This window comes from Trachinotus anak, unplaced genomic scaffold, assembly GCF_046630095.1.
Source record: "Trachinotus anak isolate AG129_WGS33_773 ecotype Australia unplaced genomic scaffold, CSIRO_AGI_Tana_v1 ptg000013l, whole genome shotgun sequence".
Taxonomy (NCBI): Eukaryota; Metazoa; Chordata; class Actinopteri; order Carangiformes; family Carangidae; genus Trachinotus; species Trachinotus anak.
The window spans coordinates 30,223,196-30,250,593 of NW_027273864.1; the positions used below are offsets into that span (position 1 = coordinate 30,223,196).

The 27,398-nt window shown below is 42.4% G+C and overlaps 1 protein-coding gene across 2 annotated transcripts in view; it reads left to right on the forward strand.

Moving 5' to 3' along the window:
• The first annotated feature begins 307 nt into the window (after positions 1–307).
• LOC139630743 (sodium- and chloride-dependent taurine transporter-like) overlaps positions 308–27,398 on the forward strand; it is a 33,899-nt gene continuing 6,808 nt past the window's right edge. The window contains exons 1-14 of one of the 2 annotated variants that reach the window (XM_071494426.1): positions 308–550; positions 9,879–10,108; positions 10,243–10,377; positions 15,411–15,499; positions 17,153–17,298; positions 17,516–17,648; positions 19,943–20,077; positions 20,813–20,916; positions 21,025–21,149; positions 24,174–24,286; positions 24,874–25,011; positions 26,110–26,212; positions 26,423–26,523; positions 26,875–27,045. In XM_071494426.1, the coding sequence (XP_071350527.1) occupies positions 9,880–10,108; positions 10,243–10,377; positions 15,411–15,499; positions 17,153–17,298; positions 17,516–17,648; positions 19,943–20,077; positions 20,813–20,916; positions 21,025–21,149; positions 24,174–24,286; positions 24,874–25,011; positions 26,110–26,212; positions 26,423–26,523; positions 26,875–27,045 (1,722 nt within the window). In that variant the 5' untranslated portion in view covers positions 308–550; position 9,879. Of the gene's footprint in view, positions 551–3,325; positions 3,348–9,878; positions 10,109–10,242; positions 10,378–15,410; positions 15,500–17,152; positions 17,299–17,515; positions 17,649–19,942; positions 20,078–20,812; positions 20,917–21,024; positions 21,150–24,173; positions 24,287–24,873; positions 25,012–26,109; positions 26,213–26,422; positions 26,524–26,874; positions 27,046–27,398 lie in introns of those variants that run through there. The other variant, XM_071494428.1, reaches the window with a different exon arrangement.

Here is a 27,398-nt window from a genome sequence, read left to right on the forward strand (position 1 = left end):
ACCCTAGCGGGGCAGTCTTTATATTCCATTAATGCCTCTTCACTTGTGTAAAATGTGATTAATTGGAGAAAAAGCGGCTCATACAGCATCAACAGGTCCCGATGATGATGCCGTGGAAACCTCTTGCCTTCAAAATGTCATTTACTGAGAATTTAGAAAAATAATATTTTAATTCTAATCGATCGCAACAGTTTACATCAACAATCAGAAGCAAAAAGTTCACCTAAAGCCAAAAACATGACAAGAAACAAGCTACAGCCGTAAATGCATTAATTCCCATGGTGTCTGCGGGCCCTGAAGGCATCAGACACCCGGGTAGGCAGGCCGGTGATTTTCCACTGCCGCTGATGTCTCCGGTCCCCCCGTTTTAAGAGACAAATGTCAAAAAGAGAGGCTTATAAATAGGCTAAAATATAGGCTACCGACGCGTCCAGCCCTCAGTCGCTCTCACGGACACCGGAGGACACGGACAAGAAGACACGGACAAGGGACCGTGCTCAGAGGACATTAAAAGGACAAAATAAAATACAAAATCACATCAACAGAGCAGGTAAAGGAAAAAACCCGACATCTTCATGCACACCTTTAGGGCAGGACAGGGCGAGATTTCTACGCTGTTCTTTCATGGTTTTTATTAGAAATAAGATCCTAACGGCTTCATGTGTGTCCTCATTGTGTATGAATGAAAACAGGTTTGTGCAAACAAAGGAAACCAATTAAGAAACAGTTAATGGGCATTAATGAGATGGAAAAAAGGCCAGAGTTGGCGGCGTGGCGGTGGGCTGTGTGACAGAGGGATGTGCGCTGGTCTGAGCGCTCAGCGGGGAACCGGTGGATCTGTCCGTCCTGACCAGCTGAAATGCAGCTCGTTGTTTTAATGCTGGGCTTCGAGGTTTATTCTCAGTTTACTCCTGTGTAGGATGCGGGTCCATCTTTGGACTCTCTTGGTTCTTTTTCTGTCATAAAGGCTACAGTCAAACAGTCTGCGGCTTTTTTTTAACATCTGTATAAATTTGTATTCTGCTCAAACGAAATGAATTATCCTGCTCTCATTTGTGCTCCGTGGCTTTGACTTCTCTTTTATTTAATGCCATGATGGAGGAAGTGAGGCGCTCAGAGCGCGGCGGCTCGGCAGGCGCACGCCGCTCCTCCGAACCACGAGTCTCTCTCTCTCTCTCTCTCTCTCTCTCTCTCTCTCTCTCTCTCTCTCTCTCTCTCTCTCTCTCCAGCGTCTCTCCACCTTTGTCTCGCTTCCTCCTTTAACTTGCTCTTTTTGTTGCTGATGAACCACTTGTCGTGACATTGAAGATGAGATGTTGGAAAATGTGCTGAGCTTTGTTTCAACTTGCAAAAAAGAAGCGCAGTTATGTTGCGTGTATTTTGCGTCATTTTTGTTGTTTTCAACATCTAGTGCGCCTCAAATATGAAATGCCTGCGGAACTGCATCGTTTTTAAAACACATCTCTGCAGACAGCTGTGTGTGTGTAAGTGTTGCTGTGGTGGGTGCTTGTCCTCTGACTCTGTATGTGCCATATGAAGAGGTTTCATGAGAGCTGCATGTGGTCGGCTTGTGATAGCAGGAGGCTGGTTCCATTTTGGATCAGCTTCAACATTGGAAAATTACCCAGTTGTCAACGCTCAGAGCAACATTTGACTGTTTTTTTTTTAAATTAGTGCAGAGTATTGCAAAACATTCAGGCAGGCGAGTAATTAAATGTAATTTACTTCTAATGCTTTGAACAACAATTTCTGAATTTTAGGATTTGCATAGTTTGCAAAGTTATTTCTTACATTCAGCCTTAATATCAGAGAAAGTTAAACCTGAATAGATCAATAAACTGGATTCAGAGTTAACCTGGTGCTCTCCAGCACCAAACCTTCATGGTTCTGAGGATGACCATGTTTGCAGTCCAAGCTTTAGGGTTTTGACGTTGAACACATGAAATGCATCAACGGGTATTTCAAGGGAAAATCCTCCAATCACATGTTCACAGAAGAAAATGTCTCAGTTTTAATGGACTGGATAGTTTAACACCCTCCCCCTGATCCTGCTGTTGTGCCAAACGGACGTTAATTTAGGTGAAAATGTTGGAATTTTGTAGTTTTGGTTGTTTGTCTTCCTGTCAGTGTGTGTGTGTCTGTCTGTCAGCACTGAAGGCTGCTGTGTTAACTGCAGGCTTGTTTGTTGTTAAATCATTTATTGAGTCAGAAACCTGAGGTTAGTGGAATGTGTCTGTGTGTGTGTTTGTGTGTGTGTGTGTGTGTGTGTGTGTGTGTGTGTTGGTGAAATCTCAGCCACAGGCATGGCAGCATTTCCAGAGTAGCTTCTTCAAGTGAAAACTGAGAGGGAGCGGGAGCCGACGGTGACACAGTGAATAAAAACATCACCCAGTTATTCGACAGGAGCTGCTGCCAAACTTTTACGACCGCGTGTCCTTGTCTTCAGTTGCGGCTGGAGCTTCACTACTACTCTACATATTAACCAGCATGAATCCTTGACCTACACACTCATGTTAGTGCACAGTGTCTTCAGTGTCATTAGAGCTGCGCCATTAATCTCATATGATTTTGTAAAACTGTGTTGTACTTTTAGCTTGAAGTGCAACTAATCATGGTTGGCAGCTTTGAAAGAGTCCGTTTACTTTGGCAGCAGATGGTGAAGTGCCCAAGGAGGGGCGGGCTTAACTGTGTAGCCTGATATCAAGTGCACATCTCCCTGCAGTGTCAGGATGATGGATGGGTGAATGTCCTCTTCAGGCTGTTGGACCTGTCCACCAAAGATGTGAACGATTTTCCAAATCTTTGCATCAAAATTTGATAATCAACCAAAAGTGGATGATCAAAGCAACTAGAAGCAGCTTGGAAGATTTCATGGAAAGTTCGTTAATCTGCAGTTTAATGTCAACTCAAACTCTGCTGCTGATGAAGATCATGTGATATGACCAAAAAGTTCCAGGACAAGCAAATGGGTGGATCTACTGTTGAGATGTGGCTGTTGGACCCTGTTCACCAGCAGACTGGGGACATACTGGATTTTTTAAAAGTCTTTTTAAAACAACCAGAAGTAGGAAGAAGAAGTAGCAGCTTTCAAATTAAATATTTCATGAAAAGTTTGTAATTCCATGTCAACTGAGCAAACTCAGTCTGCTGATGAAGACTGTGTGACGCAGCCAAAAAGCTCCAGAACAAGCGAGTAGGTGGACCTCGGGGGGAGATTGTTTTGTCGGCTGCCAACACCAAGAATCAACTGTCAAACTCAACTTTCAGTCAACATGGACGAGAAATCCCAGAGGTGAAATCTGCAGTTTCACGACAACTGCGCAAAATGAATCTGCCAGAACAAGCAAGTGGGTGGAGATTGTTTTATCAGAAGTATTTCTACTTTATTTAGACTGAAAAAAATCCAATTACTCTTCACAGTATCAAGTTTGATATTGGTTATTCTGAGTGAGTGTGAGTATTGTAATTCCTCTGGTATTTAGGCCAACATTGTCAAAACAAATGCCAGGTTTTGGCAAATCGGTCAGTGATGAAGCTCTGTTGCTCTGTTCTGGAGGCAGCAACAGTGCGATGAGTCCTTTAAACACAAAAGTTGTTGACTGACTGACTGAGTGATAAGGTCCCATTGGTCGTTCCTCTTTCAAAATGACTTGAGCAAACATTCCTGCCAGCTTGGTGCCTTTGTTTGTAGAGTACTGAACTTTTCAGACCCATATTTTTTTTTTCAAAAAAGCACCTACAGACAAATCTAGTGATTCCTTGAACAAACCTTAGCTACTTCCTGTAGAGGACAGTCGGCAGTGTTGCCCCACAAGCACGAGGTCGGGCTTTCCCTCCACAGTCACACCTCTCTATGCAGACGACACAGCAGTTGTCACGAACGAGCTTCTAACTTCCTCTCTGAGTGATCATTTCACAGCGAACACATCTGAGATCACAGCTCAGTCTCTATCTTTAACTGTTTGCTGCTGTCCATGCTGCCATCAGAGAGTGTAGCATATGTTATGAAATGATGTGCTTCATGCAGAATTTCCCAAACTTCCTTCATCTGCATGGAAAAACACTAAAAGGCCACACTGACTGTGTCCCTTCTTCAAAACACTCAAACTACAACTACACCAGAGACAGTATCTAATTGATAGAGTTTCATGTCTAAAGTGTCAACTGATTGACTGACCATACCAATTCGTATTTTACTGATCAGAAATGATGATTTTGTGCAGCTCTGTCCATAATAATCCTGCATGTCCTACAGGTTAAGCACCATCTGCTGGCAAAAGTAGAGTAGTTCACCTTTGTTTTTGAAGAATCTCATGACTGAGACTTACTGGCAGCCAAGTATTCGTCTGACTCCACAGTGTTCATGTGAAATTAGCTGTTTGTACCTTCCATTTCTGCAATACGACATGGATGCAGGGTGAAAGTGATAAAAAAAAAAAAAAAGAGCTGGTGTGTTTTTACAGAAAGCACAAAGTTCATGATGAACTGCAGTTTCAGGTCAAACCCCTCCTGATCAACCAAAATAAACCTGTTTTTTTTTGGGAAGTGTGGAGAGATACTGATACTACACATGCTGATAATCTCATGAACAGTTGTGCCCTGACAGTGTGTTCAGATCTTAGTGGGGCTGAGAGTGTGTGGTTCAGAGATGAATGCTGGCATGGTGTGTAAACAGGACTGAAGCCCGCTGACCTGCTGTAACCTGTGGTGCAAAAAACAAAAACTTACCAAGAATCAACAGTGACTGTTGACTCTGGTTAAATAAGACTGAGAGGAATGCACCTCTACACTATACATCCTTCTCCCTCTGTTGTCTCTCACATGCCGGCTCGTCCTGATACTCTTGCATCTATTTTTGTCTTTGTCTGTGTGAGACTTTCACATTTTCTCACTTTCTGTGACATGTCTGTACCTATATGCCCCTCCCGTTTTCATTTTGCCACCCCCATCAGTTTCTCAGTTTCTCTTCACTGGTTAACTTTTAACAGCTCTTTTGTTCTCCCTCTTTTATTCTGTCCCTCTGTTTCTCTCTATCTCACAATAACTTGTGTCTTTTTGTTTCTCTAAAATGAAAAGTGTCAAATGGGTTTGAGGATAAAATGAGGCTTACACAGCAGGGTAGGAGGAAAAGGAAGATACAAAGGAAGGAAGGAGGGCATAAATGAAAATGTTGTTGGAGAGACAGAGGAGGATGAAGGGTGGTAAAAGAATGGAATTCAAAGATGATGTGGAGTGATTAAAGAGAGGAGCAGATATCGAGGAGGATTTAAAGACTGAATGAAAAGAAGAAGGAGAAGAGGAAGCAGAAAGAGTGATGGAAACAGACAGAAAAAGAGTGAGGAGACAATGGAAGAGGAGAAGAAAAAGGAAGGGATAGATGATGAAGAAGATGTTAGGAGAAAAGAAGAGGTGGATGAGACAGAAAGGATGAGAAGAAGAAAGAGGAGAACAGTACAAGTGAAGAGGGAGAGGAAGCCCAGTGTTAGTGGAGGAACTTCCTCACATACTGGTTTCTGTGGATTATTGGTTTGATAAAATATTCAATTGGACTTTCAGTCAAACTAGAATCCACTCACTTACATCACGGTTCGTACACTGAAGACCTCAGTGGCCCATTCGCAGCAATGAAACACACATCGCTGACCTGGAGGAGGGGGAAAGAAGGAGACTGGAGGAGGAGAAGAAAGAGAAGGAGGAGAAATATGGAGCAGAGAATGTGGAGAAGGAGGAGGGGGGCGGTCAGCCCAGTGGAAATGTACATGGTCTTAAAATAGGAGAGTGTGTTATGTAAGTGGTTAGGGAGTGAAGTAAGTGTGTGTGTGTGTGTGTGTGTGTGTGTGTGTGTGTGTGTGTGTGTGTGTGTGTGTGTGTGTGTGTGTGTGTGTGTGTGTGGTGCTGGCTGGGTTCTGAAGTCACTGTATGTGGGTCCAGAGTCTGGATCCAGTGATCACGCACACGCACACGCACACGCACACGCACACGCACACGCACACACACAGCACCAGACAATGAGTCTCTATGTTTTACACGGAGCTTTTGGCCTGAGCTTTAAGTTGTCCCACGTTGCATCGCGGTTCCCACGGCCAGTCTCGCTCTCTGGAGGTAGTTTTGTAGGCAGCAGTGCAACAGCAACGTTTCCTGCTAATATATCTCCGCTGTCGTCTGAGAATTTCAACTCTGATGACTTTTAGAACTTCCAGAAGACAAATCTGTTTTCTTGAAATCTAAATCTGCAAATTCCTCTTCTGATAATAAAACAGCACAGAGACATTTTCTCTGGATCTTCTCAGGGTGGTGCTGTTTTCAGCTACTCAGCACTTTGTTCCGTCCACTTTCCACCACTTATCTGGATCAGGGTTGTGGTGGTTGTACAGTAAACAGGGTACCCCATGTCCTCTTTTCCCCGACCACATCATCATCCACCTCTTTGTGGAGCGTCCCGAAGCATTCACCAGCTGGATGGGATACGTAATCCCTCCAGTGTGGATCTGGTACTGCTCTCACCGTCCACACCGTCGGACGCCTCTATAGAGAGGAGTCCAGGACACACCTGGTTCAGACGCCTGATCTACTTGAGTTGACTTCTTTCACTGGCCCAGCCACCCCCTGAAGAAAACTCATTTCTAGCTGCTTCATTCGATCCACCATGTGAGCACCCAGTTATTCATGTGCTTCTGCACACAGCACAGAATCTGGTGGTGCAAGGTCCACTTGTTAGCACAAGGCTCACAATGCTATGTATTGACGACGGTAGGTGCTCCGGTCTTTTTCTTCGTATGTGCAGGGTGGCGCTGTTTCCGGCCAGGAATATTTTTCAGCAGGGGAAAGGGCAGTGCGAGCACATTGACTCTTTGTTGGTACAAGAAGCGGAGTAGCACCATGACTAATTTGCCTTTGCTACAAACAAGACATTACAGGATGCTACTGTACGTCCTCATAATGCTGAACCTCTTGCAACCTATCAGTTTTGCTGGTGTTGAGATGGACTGAGGTTCTGAGTGCATGTTCTGTGGAGAACAGTTGTTACTCAGACGAACTAGAGAAGCATTTAACAAAAGAATCTGTGACACAAAATACTTCACCTTCCAGACAGCAGAGGATTTTAATCCTGTAAAACGACACCAGAGGGTGATTAGGTAACACAACTGTAAAAGCTCTGTGGATTCGGAGGATACAGAGACGTAAAGAAGCAAAACAGGCAACTTTATTAAATGACATAGATAATTTCTTTAATAATTGATGTTAATGTGCATCAGCATTCATTGTGTATCTTTCACTGATCTTCTACAAGGTATCTCATTAAATGTAATCATTGTCCTCATCCCCATCTTCTTCTTCTTCTTCAGTACAGATATTGTTAGTGTTGCAGATGGCAGAATATCAGCAGTTATTTCCATCCTGTGACAAAGAGGAGCTCAGTGTGAACTGAAGGCTCAAGGCCAGGAGATAAACGCTTTATGTGATGTTTTCCTTGTAAAGATTAAGAAATTAGAGATGAAGAAAAACAGAAAAAAGAGTTTATTGTCACGTTGTGTTGTTCCCAGTGTAACCAATAAGAAGCTTCTTTTGATATATTTTACTTATAATTTCAGTGTTTACACATGTGTAGAGTTTCCACATCGTGACACAAGGCTCAGTTCTGGGTCCCCTACCTTTCAGGTGTCTGGTTTTAACCACCAGTTCATTCAGCTGTGTCCAAAAACACAGAATCAATTATTCTAATCTCTCTGTGGCCAATGAGCATGTGGCAGCGCTGCAGGACAGACTCTTATCTCTCAGAGCTGGTTTTGTTATTCACATTAATATGTCAGTCCACTTCTATACTGGAAGTCATATCACTATCACTCAGGGCCATTACTGTACTATCTACGGATGTTAACAGTTTGTTAGCGACATAATGGAGTCCACTGTCTCTCACAGCAGGAAATGCTCACTCACACACACGAAGCAAGTGCTCTCAGTTTCCTCTCAGTGTTATTAATTAACTGTGTAGGAAGTTGGTCATGAAGATAAATGAGTGTGTGTCTGAGTTTGTGAAATCATTAACTTGTTTGATGGAACCTTTGACAAATAATCAGATATGTCTTTAAGGGAAAAAGTGTTTTTATTTTACCGGTCAGGTGCATGTTGCTCCTGTGTTTCGAGTACGTTCATGGTAGTGACACAACAAAAAAGAATGTATCTGTAGGTAGTAAGCGAAAGCAACACTGGGGGATTTATCTAGAAGCTAATCTTGTCTTCAGGGAATGAATGAGTGAGACAAAGAGAGAAAAGCTGAGGGCACAGCAGTCTGGCAGATGGAAAGAGATAAAGACGTGACATTTTCCACAGTGACAGACATCTACTGACTTCTAAGCATGTCTGACTCTCTCCCTGACTCTCTCTCTCTCGCTCTCTCGTGGCCACTGTCAGGTGGAAATTTACAGCTCTTGTTGTGTCATTGTGGCCCTGATCGCTTTCCCGCTCAGACATCCAACCAATCACAGAGTCACGTTTCATCGTGAAATGGGAAAATTTTCTAAAGAAGAAAATATTTGATAAGAGAATTGTTAGACTGTGACATTAAGGAAAGAAACTCTGAATCACATCCATTAAAGCAGCAGCAGCAGCAGCAGCATCAGAACCCGACCTTAATCTGTTGCCCTATTTCGGCTGATATTCTGTTTCACTGTCCTGTGCCACATGTATAGTTTAGATCATTTGACCGGATCACAGTGACACCATTTATCTGAGCTGGCATAAAATAACGTCACAGACACTGACCTGGAAAAAAAGTCAGTCTCAGTCCAAACAGAATGTGGTGCGGCGGTGGCTTCTGAACACTGTTATCTGATAGGCAGCAACATGAGCTGAGAGTCAGCTAAGCTGGGACTGATGCACAAAGTTAGCCACTACTTCTTGTTTCGTTCTGAAGACCATAGAAGGTGATGTTAAACAGACCGGAGAGCGATCAGGCTGCAGGCACCTCTGCTGCCAAGCTGTGGCTGCCCGGTAGAATCGCACACCAGCAGAGCACTTGCACATGAATCATGTGCATTTGCTTACAAGCTGCTTTCTTGAGCAACACAAACACAAATTCAACCAAGCATTGTTTTTTTTAATGTGGTGTGAAACAAAACCACGGTGGGTGGAACTGCATCCGTCGAGTGGAGTCAGTTGAGGAGAAAGAGGCGTTCTCGGTTTTGCAGGTTAATCTTGCACAAGCCGTTTTCATGACTGAGGGAAGCTTCATTTATCTCAAAGAAGACGAGCCGTGAGACACAGCTTATGTCCCCCACGCTGAATTGTAAAGGATGACTTCCAGTGTAGGGCAGGTAATAACATGTGATGAAGGAGACAAAGGAGAAATTTGCATAGGAATCTGTCTCTAGTGCAGTGGAAAAAAACAACCTTGTTGCTTCAGATGTAGAAAATTCATGGAAGTGGAAAGTCAAGATTGTGCATTTGAAGTACACATACTGTATATAAACACTTACTTTCCATAATGTGCTTCCCAGTCTTTATATTTCTGAAGAGTGTTTACGACAGCCTGGATGTCCCTCTGTTCTCTCAGCACATGTTCTGAAGGTTCCAGACCCAGATGATTTCTGTCGGTTAGCCTGGACTGAGAGACTCCTGCCACCAGCCAAAGTCTGGAGCTGGAAAATCTCGGGTTGTGGCTCGTGTGTCGGTCTACCAGCCACTTTGGCAGGTGGCCAGCAGCAATCAAGTGGTTCTGTTAAAATCTGAAAATCCATTTAACTTGTAATATATTGAACAGCCCAGGGTTTATGTTGAATGACGAAGCATGCATGTTTAAACACTTTAAAAGCTGCTGTCTGTGGGTTATTCTCAGACTAATTCTCACTGGATTTATCCTCTATCTCCTGTTTCTACAGAATGGCTCAGAAAGAGAAACTTCAGTGCCTGAAGGATTTCCATAAGGACACTCTGAAGCCATCTCCCGGTAAGAGCCCCGGCACTCGGCCTGAAGACGAGGCAGAGGGCAAACACCCCCAGCGGGAGAAGTGGGCCAGCAAGTTGGACTTTGTCCTGTCTGTGGCCGGCGGCTTTGTTGGTTTAGGGAACGTCTGGCGTTTCCCATACCTCTGCTATAAGAATGGTGGAGGTAAGGCTTGACAGCTCTGCAGCTGTTTATTTACATACTTATCAGTCGTGCTCCGTTGTGAATTTGAATTATCTGTTACAACTCTTCCTGAACGTCATCCTGCTGTTGCTCCATCCCTTCTTCCCCCCACCCAGGTGCATTTCTCATCCCCTACTTCATCTTCCTGTTTGGCGGAGGTCTGCCGGTCTTCTTCCTGGAGGTCGCCCTGGGTCAGTTCACCTCCGAGGGTGGCATCACCTGCTGGGAGAAGCTCTGCCCCATCTTTACTGGTAAGTAGGCCTCTTAACAACCTAGCTAGTAGATGACCTTAGCATCACAGTGTCAGTCATAACATGAGTGGTTGTGTAGACCAGCTTGGATCAGGTGTGTGTGGAGACAGTTTAATCTTTGAAATGATAGTTTACATTCACGAGGGAACAGGAACACTTTAATATGAAGAATAAGGTGTGATGGTCATGGTGCAAATATATGGAAATTTAAGAAATTAAATACAGAGATTTAAGGAACTTTGAGTTTATATGAAGAATTTTGTCTGTTGTTGATGATAATGTGAAAACAATATGATAATACTCGGAGCTTTACAGTGAATTTCAGCTCATCGTTTATTTGTCCAGACCACAACTCTCACAGCTCTGCCATCTGTTGTTATTACTGTAACCATGACAACAAAGATTGTCTAATGTTGAGGAAGTGCTTAACTCAAATCGCCACCTTTTCCTAAAACTAACCCAGCCATGACCGTTATTATTGTAACCATGGCGATGAAGGTAAGTACGCTGCTCTCAGTAAAGTCTGCGTGTTTACTATAGTAACCATGACAACCAATGTCCAGCATGCCTGCCGCCGTAGAGGCGCTATTTCAGGAGACACTGCTATGTGTCGTATCAGAGGGTTGACGGTTGTGCAGGCTGGAGGAGCTGGTTGGGCCTGAAACACGTTGCCCTGTATCAGAGGGATTTGTCTCTTTACTAACAAGTTCAACATATCAACTTAAAAAGTGAAGATTTGTTAACATTGTGTTCACCACATCCTGTTTCCCCCCACGTGAAAAAAAAGCCTAAACCACCTAAAGCCTTGTTGATTTCTGGTCACATGATACACATTATATAACAAATGTGAAAAGTACTTTGCGATGGCAGGTACAGCAATGGATCAAACCAGTTGTCGTCAACCTCTGACGACAGCTCCGCCCCCTTGGCCCGCCCCTGTGTGACCTCACTAATCTGAGCGATGAGCCTGGGGGCCGCCGTCACCAGCTTTTCTGGTCTTAACCACGGCCTTTAAATTTTTCCAGACCTCTGCTGTTTTTCACAGAGGAATGGCTGTGCAACATAAGGCTGAGTCACACCAGGCTCGCCTTCGTTCAGACTACTGAGACTTTACCCTGCAACCGTTACCAGGCAACCAGGGCTGCGCTGGTACACCAACACACTGAGGCCTCTATTCTGCTTTAACCTTCTCCAGCTCTCACCTCCTCTCCTGTGAAAACCTGCAGGCTTCCAAGAAAGCACATTTCTTAGATGTCTTCCCTGATTTTTCTTCTGTTATCAGATGGAGACATGTTTTTTTTTGCCCATCCCTGCTCCTCTTTCTAATCTCTGCCGTCTCCCCTGTTCCTCCACTCCTTCATCATATTTCCTTCCTCTCCCTCCTCAGCCTTTCCACTTCTCTTTCTTCAGTTCTTCTCACCTCCCCCTCTCCCTCTGTTTGCTGCCAGCTGAATAAGGTTAATGTATTCATCACTGTCGATCCGGCTCTCAGTGGGTTTCTTTTCTCTAATTCTACTTCTCCTTTATAAATTAAGTTTTTATCATCATTTCTTTATTGTGATTTAATTATTTGCTGTTCTCACTTTCACACGCACACACGTTCTTTCTTCCTTTCAGACACATTATCCCCCCGCCGTCTTGCACACACACACACACGCACACACGAGACGGTGTACAGAGTGTCCTGAATCACACGTTGCTACGGCAACAGCGCTGCAACACATCAGAGAGAGAGAGAGAGAGAGAACAGAAGCAGAGCAGGGAGATCTGAGGAGATGGGTTGATAAAGACAAGAAAAAAGGGGAGAGATATAAAGGTGGGGCAGAGGAAAGAGGAGAGAGGGAGGAGGAAAAGAGGGAGAAAGGAAAGAACAGAGGAAACAACAAAGAACAAATAAGAAAATATTATATCAGGTGGTTTACATCAATATGTAAACAATTGTCTGTCTTTGTCATGATAATAAAGCTTTATGGATTTGAATCTGAGAAAGAGAGAAGAAGAAGACATGTGACCACCCAGACATCTGAATTTCTGCCCACATCTTTAATTTACATGCTGGGCTCACTGAAAACAACTGACCCAATCAGAGCTGTGTGGGCGGGATTAAAAGAAGGGGCCAATCTGTTCCAAAGAAAAAAATAAAAAATGATGGCGAGCGTTGATGAGATGAGTGTAGCTGGTTGTTCTGAGCCGAGCTGCACAAATAACAACTCCTAAATCATCATATTTTTGACTCTGCTCTAAGCGAAGGGCACACTGATTGGTTAGAGCGAAATAATCCTGGCTGACCCAACATGAACACAATGTCATACTGAATAATGAAGAGAAAACAGCTCTGATTGTCAGGCAGTGTGCTGTCAGAGCTCTAGTAACAACAGGAAAACAGTGAGCCAATCAGAAGGGAGGATCTGAGTCTCTCTTCTGATTGGCTGACTGTTTTTTGAGTGATTCATTAAAAATGTAGCAGATCTCAGGTAAACACTCAGAGAAACCAAATCCTGCAAGGTTGGATGTGGGTCCAGGTGGGCGGGGCTTTGGGTGTGACTGAGAGCGGTGACTGCTTTGTTGTGACATCACAAAGTTCCAGAAGTCCTGACGGCTGGTTTTAAGGCTCAGTGTCTGAATACAGGCTGTGTGCATTTCTCTGTGGACTGAGGCTTTGATACTTTCACAGTATTAATATAGAACCTAGACCTGCTTTATAATCACAAACACATGGACATCTACCTTTAGACTGTGTGGAGCTTTAAACTGGGAACTAAAAAGAACTATTAAAATCGACCAGGACTTGACAACCAACACAACAACTGTCTCCACCAAAATACACATTTGTTAATCTTGGCATCAGGGAAGGTTTAGTGACAGAGTAAATAGAGAGAAGTCACAGACTAGACTCATTGGTGTTTGTATTGCTGCTCTTCACTGCAGTCCACTCAGACTTTGTTTTTCAAACATGAAAACATGAAATATCATTAACCAATCATGTAAATTACACAAGTGTGTTTTCGAGGGCAGCAGATTCTTCATTCTGTTTATCAGTCACATTCTTCAGTCAGGCTCTGGAAGCAGACGGGATGATTTTCTCCAGCTGTTGTTGTTTTCGGTGACATTGTGTGACGCCGCTGAGCCTCAGCTGCTTCACAGATGGTTCCTTTCTGCAGTAAAACATTTTGAGAGGCTTTTGAGAAGCTCCTGTAGGTTCAGCTCCACCTTTTTCAAACATGGAGACTAGAGACAAGCTGGAACGGACTCAGTCCAACTCCTCACAGCCAAAATCACATTAAAAATCTGCTAAACAACTATAATAAGTGACCTCGTCATAACTTCATGTGGCTTCTTGGCTCTAAGATCAATTAGTTTTCCGTTGAAAGCCAGGTCAGTGACTCTAATAAACCTTTTTATAAAGGCCAGTAACACCAGGTGAGATCAGCCTGACACTAGATAATATCTCAGACACCTCAGTCTTCATGTTTACAGCAGCGCTGTGAGCTTAAAAGGATCAATTGCAAATGTAAACAGACTGAGGGAGGTCAGCTGAGGTCAGCGCCAGAAATTACATCATGGAGGGCGACGCATCTGTTTGTTTGATCAGCACTGTTCCATGTGATCCAAGCGAGTGTGTGTGTGTGTGTGTGTGTGTTTGTAGATACAGATGCTTAGCAGCTGCTAATTAGTTGAGTTATTAAAAGGACATGATGGTGAAGTAGTTCACACATTCATACACACACACACACACACACACAGCCGACAGAGGCCATTCATCCAAATTAATGTCCTTCAACGTCATTTGGCCATCTATGTGTGTGTGTGTGTGTGTGTGTGTGTGTGTGTGTGCTGACTGATGATACTACAGACACACACTCACAGGCTCTTCTAATATACTTACGAGGACCTTCAGTGACCACAATCATTACTTAACCTTCAACCTCCAAATCCTAACCTCAACACCTGTTCTTATTTTCTTATCTGTATATCACACACACACACACACACACACACACACACACACACACACACACACACACACACACAGCCTTGATCCTGTGTTTACCAGCAGCTCCATCTCGAGGTCAGTGCTGTCGCAGTTAATCGCTCTTGTAAACACATCAAACTAAATGAAAGTGCAGGGCGACAGCAGTGAAGGTTAAACTAACTGAATCCTGAATTCCGTAGACCTTGAACAAGCTAAATGCATTGTGGGTATTTATGAAAACAAGCTTATGTGAACGCCAGTAGTGACCAGACCTGTTAATAATGAAGAAATGTCAATTTACAGCTCGTGAATACAGTGATTCACAGTGCAGACGAGGGGCAGACAAAGTGTTTCCTGAACCTAAGTGAAAAGGCAAAATCAACCAAAACAGGAAGTAACACTTTCAACACTGAAATGTATCAGTGCAGACTCAGGATGTGGAGGATGATTTATCTTTTACCTTTAATTGACCAGTATCAGTTCACACAGCGTGTCTTCATGGTGAGGTGTTTTTATTAATTTTTTTTAAATCACTGGTACAACAACTGGTAGTTTTCTACATGTTTTTTCCATAAATAATTAACAGTGAAGTTACACAATCTACACATGATCTTCAGCCATCAAACATCACCTGTCTGTGTTCTCATTTCCTGAAAAACATTTCCTGACACTTGTTTCGTTATGAGCTGGCAACCATTACTTCCTATTTTCTGGCCAATCAGAATCTAGCACTAAAAACAAACAGTGGAGACACTGCAGTGACTTATAAGGTGAAAACTGCAGCTTTGTTGAAGGAAGAAAAAAGAAAAAGGTTACTCAGTGGTCACACAGGGACAAAGGGAAATGTCAGTGCTTTGCACCAGGTCAAGTTCAAAGCCCAGATGATTTTTATGTTCTCATAAATAATCCCATTAAATGTCATTTTAAAGAGGCTTCAGTTCCTGTTTCCATTAACCAAATATCTCTGTGTTATAAAGTCTGATCACATTTTGTCCTTCAGTGGCTTTTTGCAGTTTCACGTCTGCTTGTATCACCATCGTGACCTTTGCCATCTTTTCAGGTATTGGTTACGCCTCCATTGTGATTGTGTCCCTGCTGAATATCTACTACATCGTCATCCTGGCCTGGGGCCTCTACTACCTGTTCCAGGTAGGTTTGGAAAAAATTCCCTCAAGTATGTCTGTTAGGGGAATGTGGCTTTCACCTCTTCACCCTTTGAGTACTGGCCAGCTGAAACTCAGGGTTGTCCTCTAAAAGGTCCTGAGTGTCAGGATCAGTTAAAAAATAGCTGATAGAAAGTAAAATACCTTTAGCTGGCTGAGGTAATAATTCAAGAACTGTCAAATACGTCATTGACTGGAGGAGTGATCGATCCAACAAGTAATGTTGTGACAAATAAATGAGTTAACTTAATCTGCTGAAAATTGGCCTGCCAGTTCTCCTTTGTTTGCCAAAATCTGAATAAAGTCCAAAAACATCAGTTTCATATTTTCCTAAAACGGATCCAATGAACAAAACTGTATGTGGTGAAAATCTGCCCCCCAGTGTCCTGAATACCCAGGACAAGAGTCTGAAGACCAACGCTGACATGGCCCCTCTCACTCACATGAAAGCCTTTGTGTGTGTTTGTATCTATAATGTATGCATAGGTGTGTGTAAGAGGTGAAAACATGCCAACACTGAAGTGATAAAAACTGCAGCCTAGACCACTAGAGTCTGGGTCCTGGTCTGGTCAGTCCAATAGACTCCCACTTTAAAATGTCCGGCTTATAGCGGAAATAAACATGTTTACAACCTGGTACAAACAAATAATTTCTCATTTTTAGATTAGACAGGAAGTAAGCGGAGTCAGGCACTGCCAAGATGGCGACGGCAAAGCAGCCCACTCCGAGCATCAAAACTGCTCTTGAGAAACCTGTGGGTGACATCATACAGGCTGCATCCATCTATATTTACAGTCTATGGTTGTTACACCATCAACAACCTTGAACAAACGCCAGGTTACACTGAACTACAACTGTTAAAAAGCTGCTCTGCATTTGAACTGAGGTAAAAGTTCCTCTTCTACAGTAACTTGGATGCAGAAGCCGACAGTTAGAGCTGTGAGTGGTTTAGATCATCACATGACTCGATGACTCATAAATCAAACCGCAGGCATGATTATACAACTGCTTTACTTGTTCCTCTGATGATTTAGAATCAAATTTATATGGGTTGACAATTCAGGACATTTTCAGAATAACCACAGCAGTTACAAAATTGGAAGCAAAAAACAGCAGCAGCCTAGTGAATGTTCCTATTAATGTCCCGTGCTAAGAATAGAGCCAGTCTGTCATCTATTGTGGAGCCTCCTTGATGTCTTTGAAAACTGGTTTAAAGTTGATCCAGTAACCTGTAAAACCCTTTGGTGGCGCCCCTTAAAGCCAAACAGGTGGCTTTTGAGGCTTGACAGACCACAATAAAGAATGGATAAAATTTATTTTACAGAAGGGCAGAAGGTTTTGAAGGTTTTCTCATGGACAACTCAACTGCTAAGTCAAGCTGAATCATAACAGAATTGATCTCTTTTCATTTAAAGCAGGTCTAGGCCAGGTCTGAGCTAAGCTTAGTGCAAAAATGATAAAACGTATTAGTTGCTGGGAGGAAGTGCCAAGTGTCTTTGGTTTTCACTCATTAGTCTATGATTTTGAACACTGATGAAACTGTTGACCGCAGCTACGAGGTCACCTGCCAGCCTGTCTGAAGTAGACATGCTCAGAAGTTAAGTACTCTAATATAATCTCTTCTTCTTTTGCGTTCCAGTGTTTTCAGCCGGAGCTGCCCTGGGCCAAGTGCAATCAGCCCTGGAACACTGGTCACTGCATCGAGGACACCTACCGCAAGAACAAAACCTTTTGGGTGGCTGCCAACGCCTCCAACTTCACCTCCCCCGTCACCGAGTTCTGGGAGTGAGTTACATAAGAGCACACACACACACACATGCTGCTCACCTCCACTATCACGCATCATTTTCATGTTGTTTTACATGTGAAAATGATGTGTGACAACTTTTTGAATTGTCCTAAAGACACAGGAGGAAGCTGAAGTGCTCTGAATAAGCTGCGCAGGTAAATTTGTGTATGTAAAAGACATTTGCTTAAGGAGCTCTTTCCCTTTCTGTTGCAGACATAATGTGCTGGGTATCTCCAGTGGTATAGAGGACATCGGCCCTGTGAAATGGGACCTGGCTGTTTGTTTACTGCTCGTCTGGGTCATCTGCTTCTTCTGCATCTGGAAGGGAGTCAAGTCCACTGGCAAGGTAAATCTGTGTGTCCTCTATTGTGTACTATCCTATTGTTTTGTATTATTGGTTGTGTGTTGTGCTGTTGTTCCAGGATAAGATTGTGTTCCTCTTGAACTTGCTGAACTTGAAAAAAGTACAAGAACTGGCTTGTCTGCTTTTATCATCACTGTATCATGATGATCCAGAAAACCATGACAGAGTGATGCTCATATGATTTTTTTTTCTCTGTGGTCTGAACAAGAGAACAATAAAGTACAGTGTTCAAGCTGAGTGCAGCAAAGTACAAATTTGTTTTTTTCAAGGACGTGGGAGGCTGGAGAAGTTGCAAATGCATAAATCCCTTATTTTCTGTTTAGGAATAATTACATTCACCAAGATTGAAAAAAAATGTGCACAATTTATTCCACCATTATTTTAAAGGTTCTGAGGTCATTATTTGTGTAAGACTGGATTTGTGTGCAGAATTGAATTTTGCCCTCTGTGGCTCTCTATTGTCAGGGCAGCATCTGGTTCCACTTTGCTGTTGTGGATCCTCCCAAAGATTTATGCCTCCCAGCATTATTTCCTCAAACTAATAAGTGTTTACGACCTCCAGGGAGTTAGCCAGACTTTAATGATGTATAGAAGTCATACAGTAGCTCACTAACTTTGTTTCCTGTGAATAAGAAAATGTTTAGAAACTTCAGGCCTCTGTACAAACTGGGAAATGTGATTATGTTAAAAATATACAGTAGTTTACTGCGGATAGACAACTTTCATTTCATTGTTGTCATGATTGTCAAGTGGTTTCAACTGTGCGCAGCAGTATTTTCAAACTTGTCGTGACTGTCACAACATACTCTCTGTAATGTTAGCATGATTAAAAACATTAATGTTGTTGAAACATCAAAAAGCTAACTAGCTAAGTAGTTCATTTGAACTTCCAAAATAAGCTAGGCTAACTAACTTACCGTTATCTGAAGAACAATAAGCTGTTAGCAAGTGTGCTATTAAGTAGAGCCATACCAATACAGAGTTTTCAAACTTGTTGTGACTGTCATAATGTAATCTGTAAGATTAGCATGAATAAATAATTTATGGTGTTGAAATATCAAAAAAGCTAACTAGCTAAGTAGTTCATGAACAACAATGAGCTGTTAGCAAGTGTACTAGAAGTAGAGCCTGAAAATACAGAATTCTGAGGCCAATAGAGTTAAAAAAAAAAGAAAAAAAAAGAAAAAAAAAAAAAGACATGAATCAGATTGTTTTCAATTAAACACCTAAGCCACATTTATGCGTGTCTTTGATGAGGGAGGATAAGAAAGAAAAGCTAGTTGGCCTTAAGGAATCCATAAATGTGGTTAAAGAATTAGAGCCAAGATTTACACTAAACAGAACATTTCACACAGAACATAAATTGTCTCTAAATTATCCAGAACACGTCTTTTGCATTTTTGTAGTACAATGTCTTGTAAACATCGGTGCCGATCTTTCTATTTGTTCATATTGGATATCAGCCAGTTTTTATTTTTTAAAAATGGCCATTGCCCCTGTTTGACTATATTATATCTATATTCCAGATAATCTGAGGGTTTTCTAAAATTCATCTTTTTGGACGGTTCTTTTGCTACAGTGTAATAAAGCACAGCCACTTCCATAATTGGGACAGATCATTGCTAATGGTTTTTATGGTTAAGCATCTAAATTTGAAATAAATAGCTGATGATTTGAGGGCTACAGTACTGAATTGCAGTATTTGTATGTCTCATTTTAACAGGGTTTTCTTTGCACCTTTTGTACAGTATTTCACGATGGATTTTAGGCAGATTCATAAAGGGAACATTTCAGACCTTGCTCATTGCTGCTACAGCAACAACAACAACAATTTGCCATGAGGCCAGAGGCAGCGCAATCAATCCCAGACGACTCTTTTTATAGCCTTAACACTCTTTATTGATTGGTCTGGCCTGATTTATGCCCTGTGGTTGCTTCCTAGTAATAAAGACTCCTACAAGGCCAAGTGTGGTCACTGCTTTCCAAATAACAGATACTGATACACTGCTATTGATTTAGGGGCTGCCTGTGGCCTGTTCTTGTCCAAATCCAAAAATAATGTCTAGAGTTCACACATTTATCAAGCACAATTATCTGTAATGAACCCAAAGGCAGCTAGTTGGCCAAATAACAAATTCAAATCCTTGTCCAGACCGTTTTTAATACTCAAGCTTTATAAACTAACACACTGTCTTAGTAGAATAATAGAAACTACAGTATTAAGATTGTTTCCATAATGTGTGACCTTGCTTTTCTGTATCTGTGATCGCCCTCAGGTGGTCTACATCACAGCCACATTCCCTTTTGTCATGCTCATTGTGCTGTTGATTCGTGGTGTGACACTGCCAGGTGCTTCACAGGGTATCATGTTCTACCTGTACCCTGACCTCGCTCGCCTGAAGGATCCAGAGGTAGGTGCTAGTCCAGCCAACCATCACTATGCATACTGCTCACTATTAGACAACTCTAATCTGTCTGGTCGCGCACAAAACATCCGTTAAGACACCTATTCCAATATCTAATTGAACAATGCCACTTTGAGAGACAGTACATTCAGTGACTTCAGGTGTAGTTTAGCCACAACAGAATTACTGCACTAGATCTTATGTTTTGCAGCTGAATAATGAAATTAGATACGCCCCTCTTGGATGAAGGGTCCAACACAGCTGGATCCTTCGTTGCCCAGTAAAAGAAGGCTGCATTTGAAGGAGCTTTTGAAATGGGACAGCCTGGTTGCGCTGCTGTGACACAATCTTTCTTCAAATGCAGCCTCTGAAGGATGTTCCCCCTGAATTTGGACATGGCTATAGTATTTGCAACTGGTGTCATAAATTTAGGCAAACATTTTGTTATGGTTGCAACTGATGAGCTTTATGGTGATAAGAAGCAAAATTGGGAATTTCTAGGTTTTAAGATAAGTCAGAAACTGAGCAGGCAACCGTTTAGATGTCTGTCTGGTGGTTTTGCAATCCAAACTTTTACTAGCTAAATTCTGCGAGACTTCTGTGCCTCCTAACTTCCGCAAGTTCATATTGATTTTACCCGCAACTTAAAGTCCCCACAGCTTCTCTTCACATTACAGTGACAGTTCCCATCATCAGCAGGCCTCAGCCTTTCTGTCCCCACTCTCTCCCCCTACTTCACAGGTGTGGATTGACGCCGGCACCCAGATCTTCTTCTCCTATGCCATCTGTTTGGGCGCCATGACGTCCTTGGGGAGCTACAACAAGTACAAATACAACTGCTACAGGTGAGGCGCCAGTTTCAGTGAGGGGGTTAGCAGTAGGGGAGAGAGGGGGGTGAAGGGATCCTTGTGTGTTCATTAACAAATCCTCCTCATGACATATGTGTGACATAGGGACTGTTTGCTGCTGGGAGCCCTCAACAGTGGTACCAGTTTTGTGTCTGGCTTCGCAATATTTTCCGTCCTGGGCTTCATGGCACAAGAGCAAGGGGTGGACATTGCTGATGTGGCAGAGTCAGGTACGAGGGTTCTGTAAAGGCGGCAGTGATGGTGGGCGCTGCTTCCTGGTTAACAAATTAAAAACAGTAAATATAAAGAAAAACAGCAACGAAACCCAAAAGAGAATTAGCCAATACGTTTAATTTCGAATTGAATTGTAATTTGGAATTAAATGGATTTCCTGATCAATCAAATGACGGCATCGGAATATGGAAGTTTCCGCAATCAAACACTCTTTGACAAAAGCAGAATGTGAGAGAACATGAAATCATTTGGTCGGTCTGTTAGCGTATCACCCAAGATCAGCTAGGTGGATGGATTAGGGCAAAACAAGAGATTTTGAAAAAATTATTTTTACAGAAACATTAAGAGTTGCAAAAAAAAAAACTACACTTAGAAGTACAGCAGGTGTGACGACATACAGTGTATCTTGTGCCAGTGTGCTAGCTTAAACATGCTATCAGAGATTTGGTTTTGAGGTGTTCGCTCTCCACACGAGATGAGCTGATGTGACCATTGTTGTGACCTGTCTATCTGAGTGACATGTTGGCTTATGGTGTTAATAGTTGTTTCTGTGCAGTGTTTTCTTTTTTGTTTTTTGTTTTTTTTATTCTAGCATGTAGAACTAGCAACTGTATATTTTTGCAATGTCTGTTGGCATCCACAGTCAAATATAGTAACAAAACCACAAAAATCTATGGAAAACATGAACTCCGGAACATTTGACGAGAGGAAGGAAAGAAAAAGCCATAAGTGCCATCATCTTTTGCATGGACCTGCAGTATATTTAAAGTATACAAGATTGCTGGGGCCTTGTTTCTCAAATCCCAAAGAAGATAAAGAAATTATTTAGTCTTAAGAAATACAAGTTACACTCAAAAAAGTGTTAACAAGCCAACACAGACAACCAATGTTTCTAGAACTTCCTTTGGAGCCCATTTGGTTGGTTTGATCCCCTTCTTTTCTGTGATATTATTTATCCTTCACTTACTTGCTTAAAACATCAGGCATCTTGTTGGACAACAAATGAGACACAAACTTGAAACTTGTAATTATGCTAATAACAGAGTGCAGATATTGTCATTGTTAATTGCTTTAGTGAAACCCAGATAAATCAACCATTCTGACGAAAGCAAATTTAGCTTAGAGCTAAGCTAAGTTCAACTGCTGTCAATATTGCCAGCCCAGTCGATATGAATATTGGACAGTTCTGTAGTCTCCAATGCCAAATTAAAGGTGGAATGGAAATCTCACTTTATATGGGACCTTTAATGGTGGAGTTTGCAGAATTGCCCAATGTCAATGTTGTATTTGGCGAATGGGTTGATGCGCAACAGGTTGCCAAAGAATAGAAGTGCAGATCAGTTGGTGTGTTAGTTGGAACTAGACTGAGCCTGGCACTGCTGGATCCCCTGCTGGCACATGGGCAACATGCAGCTCAGTTACTAATAAAGAGGTAATTTTCCAGCCAGAGAATATGTGTGTGAGTTAAAAAACAGAGCAGGTCAAGTAGACAGAATATGGCAGAGATACAATGAGTGTTCATCCTCAGGCTCAGGCTTGATCACCAATCCCTGCCAGGTAAGCAAGTTATCAAAGGTTTAGGAACATCACAAGTGAGTCCGCCTTAACTGCGACTGCTTGATCCTGATGTATCTGACAGAAGAATGAATGTTATCTGCATGAGAGAATATGCTGACTGATTACACAGGATACAATGTGGATTTCACAGCACTATGTGGCCTCTGTTGACTCAAGAATGTACAATATGAAAAGTGAAGTTTTAAAATCTTCAGCACAGTCAAGTAATGACCCGCTGTCTGATGTGGGTCCTACTCCATGAGTTAATACAATGTAGATCTGATTAATGTTCTACTAGCGTTTCCCCTCTCAGGGGATGGAAGTTGGTACTATTTTTGGAGTCAACGTGGTGTTTGGTTGGATGCCCTGTCATAATTCACAACAAAAACTGAACATATTTACATATCTTGCTATCAGCGGCAATGCTGTTTCACTGTCATGGCTGCTTCCTTGTTTCTTCACTTCTCTGTTACAATTCACAATGTAGCATCAATGGGAAATTAGACCTCCAAAAATATCTCACATCACAGTTTACATCTGCTGCTGTTTTGAAACGGTCATTTTGCATTCCTCAAAGAAAGGATCGGGCTTGATTCAGATGGGAATGCAAAATGGCTCGAGTGAAGTTTGTGTTGATGAACTTGAATTATCTGAGAAACCAAGATGCACTTGATTCACCTTCTCCAGCAGCTGATTGTCTCCATGTTTAAAGGCTCTCAGCTGCCTGGCAGAGTGAATCAGGCATTATCAGATTAAATATTTCGTATAATTGCTGCATTGTTTACTTTGGTTGCCATTGGTAACACAGAAACTCATGCACTAATTACAATCCACTACATTCTGTACACACAGCCATTTATAACACGCTCTCTCTCTCTCTGTCTCGTGACTTCCTCAGAGAAGTAGCAGTTACACTGTTCTCACAAAAAATGACACACACATTATATTCAACATGTTCTTTATTATCGTTTGGTTTGCTTGTTATGTTGTGTTTTACTTTATTATAATGTTGTGTTCTCGTTGTTACATGTTAAATGGTATGAAATGGTGTAATGCCTTCAGTACATCAAGTCTGTAGTGTCATAAGTAATATGTGTTGAAAAAAGAGGTAACAGGTAAGCAAAGATGTGTCAGGTCAGATGTACTTAATACATTTGTCTTGATAACACACACACACACACACACACACACACACACACACACACACACACACACACACACACACACACACACACACACACACACACACACACACACGAACACGAACACACACGCATCTGTTAGGAGTGTTGTAGCCGAGGTTTGCCATGACGTGCATTCAGATCTGGTTCTGCGTCTCCATTGTTCGGGGCCTTTTCTTCCCACAGGGATGCAGATCAGATGAGCTCATCATATGATACTAATGTCGCCTCCCCCCACCACCCCTCTCTCTGCTCTTACCCCCCCTCCCCACTCCTCTGCAGGTCCTGGCCTGGCGTTCATTGCCTACCCCAAGGCTGTATCCATGATGCCTTTTCCTACACTCTGGGCAATTCTCTTTTTCATCATGCTGCTGCTGCTTGGCCTCGACAGTCAGGTTAGCTCTCGCACACACTGTCACACGTGGACACATGGTTGAGGACATGAAGGGAGGGATGAAAACACCACAGCTCTAACAGTGTTCAAAAAGATTCCTGCAGCACAGCGGTTCCCAACCTTTTCCAACTCATGGCCCAACTGAAAATCTAAAAAATGTGGGTGGACCACAGTTCTGCAAATGATTTCTCAGCCCACTTGCAATACCCTTGCAGCCCACCAGTGGGTCCCGGGCCACAGGTTGGGAACCGCTCATGTAGCATATTTTATTTTTTAGACTTATGTACGTTTCTGTGCATCTGACTTTTTAAGCAAAGACATTGCCAACATGGCAGCACATTTTTAGATGTAGGTTTCCTGTATTAGCTATGAAAAAGAAACATACATACAACCAACAAAATATAAAACATTAAAATAAATCAATTTCTAGTGTGATTTCAGTAGTTTTTTGTCTGCAGTGGATACAGTTGACATTATTTTTGTTACTTCTATGGTAGTATAATTTATTTCTGCTTCTTTAAAACATCTGAACACAGTCGATAGAAGTCACTGAGCTACACACTGATGTGTGTGTGTGTCTTCCTGCAGTTTGTAGAGGTGGAAGGGCAGATCACATCACTGGTGGATCTGTATCCGTCCTTCCTAAGGAAGGGTTACCGCAGAGAGGTCTTCATCGCTATCATCTGCTGCATCAGCTACGTGCTTGGACTCACCATGGTTACCAAGGTAACAACACCATGACAAAAGGAAATGTAAAGGACAGTGCTGGTAATCATGACCAGAACATATAGAAAATACTAATAGTTTTAGTATTTATTCAGAATAAACATAATCTACTGATAATTGTGTGGCTGCAGGCCTCATTTCTGGCTCCATACACCAGAAACAACAGTGTTCCGACAGCTATTAGTGTCGGCCCCTGGGGAGATGACAGTGGGCTATTTATACTGTCAAGTCATGAGAACTTCCCTCCCTCCTCCAGTATTAATAGATACAGTACAACTGACTTAACTTTTCCAAATCTTCCTCTCTCCCTCCTCCTCCTCTTCTATTTCTGTCTCTGCTCTGTTTTCCAATGTTTCCCATCATTCCTGACTCCTTTCCTTCCCATTCCTTCATTCTCTGGAGCTCTGGTACCAACAACAGGTTGGTAAGCCAATCAGAGGAGAAGCCCCTGAGCCCCTTCTCTGACTGGTTGACTGTTTTCGGAGTGATATAATAAAAATATAGCAGATTTCAGGTAACTGCTTTATAATAAATAAATGACATGGACATTTCATTTCAGACAATATGGGACCTCTCACTGTCATTCTATTTTCTTCCCCGCCTCCCTCCCTCTGTCGTTCCCATGACGACATCTTTTTATGGCTGCGGTGGCCTGGTTCAAGTTTAGGATTCCCATGATTGTTAAAACAGTTTTCACACCGGACATGGACACACACACACACACACACACACGCACACGCACACGTGAGCACACAGAGGCATGTGTGTGCACACACACGTGGACACATCTGTTGCTCACATTTGGTCGTGTTCAGTCGTAACACGTCTCTGCACCCACACACTCTGTTTTTAACGATCTTATGATCGTCAGAGAATTAGGTATGTAGGGCTCGTTGTAAGGCTCAGTTTCTGAATACAGAAATTCTGTGGACTCAGGCTTTGATACTTTAACAGTATTAATATTGAACCTAGACCTGCTTTATAATCAGAAAACAGAAGGATGAATGGTTTGATATAATATGGGACCTTTAAACGGAAAACTGAAATATACTGTGATTTTTTAAACCTGTCTGTCTCTCTCTGTCTGTCTCTCTGCAGGGTGGCATGTATGTTTTCCAGCTGTTTGATTACTATGCAGCAAGCGGTGTGTGCCTTCTGTGGGTGGCATTCTTTGAATGTATAGCTGTTGCCTGGGTATATGGTGAGTACCATCCCTCTGTGTCTTTGAAATGTTTTAAAAGATTTTCTACGCTCTGTGTAGCACTTACAATTACCTGTGTGTGTGTGTGTGTGTGTGTGTGTGTGAGAGAGAGAGAGAGGTGCTTCACAGATGATCTAACCTCGACTATTAACTGCTGTAGAATAAGTATTCCTCATGCACTGATACAAAAATGCTTTGCTGTCTTTGCAGGCGTTGATAATTTCTACGATGCAATTGAGGACATGATTGGCTACAGACCAAATCCCTGGATGAAGTGGAGCTGGTCTGTTATCACTCCTTTACTGTGCATGGTGAGGCTTTTTTTATTGCACATATGAAGCAAACTGTGATCATGTGTTCACTTCAGTCTACAGACAATTCTTCTTCCTCTTTTTTTGCAACAACTCTTCTGCTTCCCGAAACTCGTGTCATCAAGATCTTTCATCTTTGCTTCATTGCTCTTATTTTAAAGGGACATGTCAAGTCTTTTTGCACTCAACTGCTTTACCAAAATGTTTCTTCTCTTTACCACAAGTAAATTAGATGCAAATTAAATTTTGATTTTTGATAACTGGGCGACAAACGTGTCCAAGATGTGGCATTATCTCTTTAAAGGCTGTGGGGAACTTGTACTAAAGTATTTGTTCTTTGTTCCTCCACAGGGCTGCTTCATTTTCTCCTTGGTCAAGTACAAGCCACTGACGTACAACAAGGTCTACATGTATCCTGACTGGGCTGTCGGAATAGGTTGGACTCTGGCCTTGGCCTCCATGATCTGCATCCCCATGGTGGTTGTCATCAAGATCATTCAGTCTGATGGGCCGCTCATTGAGGTGGGTGGTGCAGCCGTATTTTAGCTATAACATTATTACAGTTCTAACCTTGTAGGAGTGGAACCCTGTTGTTTTTGCTCAGATTTATGATTATTTTTCTGCCAGATTTGCTCAAATTCCCTGGAGCTGGAATGAGCTAGAAACATTAAACTTGGACTGATTAATGGAAGTGGGCGTAGCCTACTCATCAATATCTGCCATCTTTAGTGTTTGCTCAATTTGCAGTGAGCTGGAACGAGCCAGAGACACAAAAATTGACACCTTAACTATGCAAAAGTTTAGCTACTTCTCTGTTGAGCGTAAAGGGATTAGGACCCACAGATTGCCACTTCCAGCTATAATTTGGTTTTGTT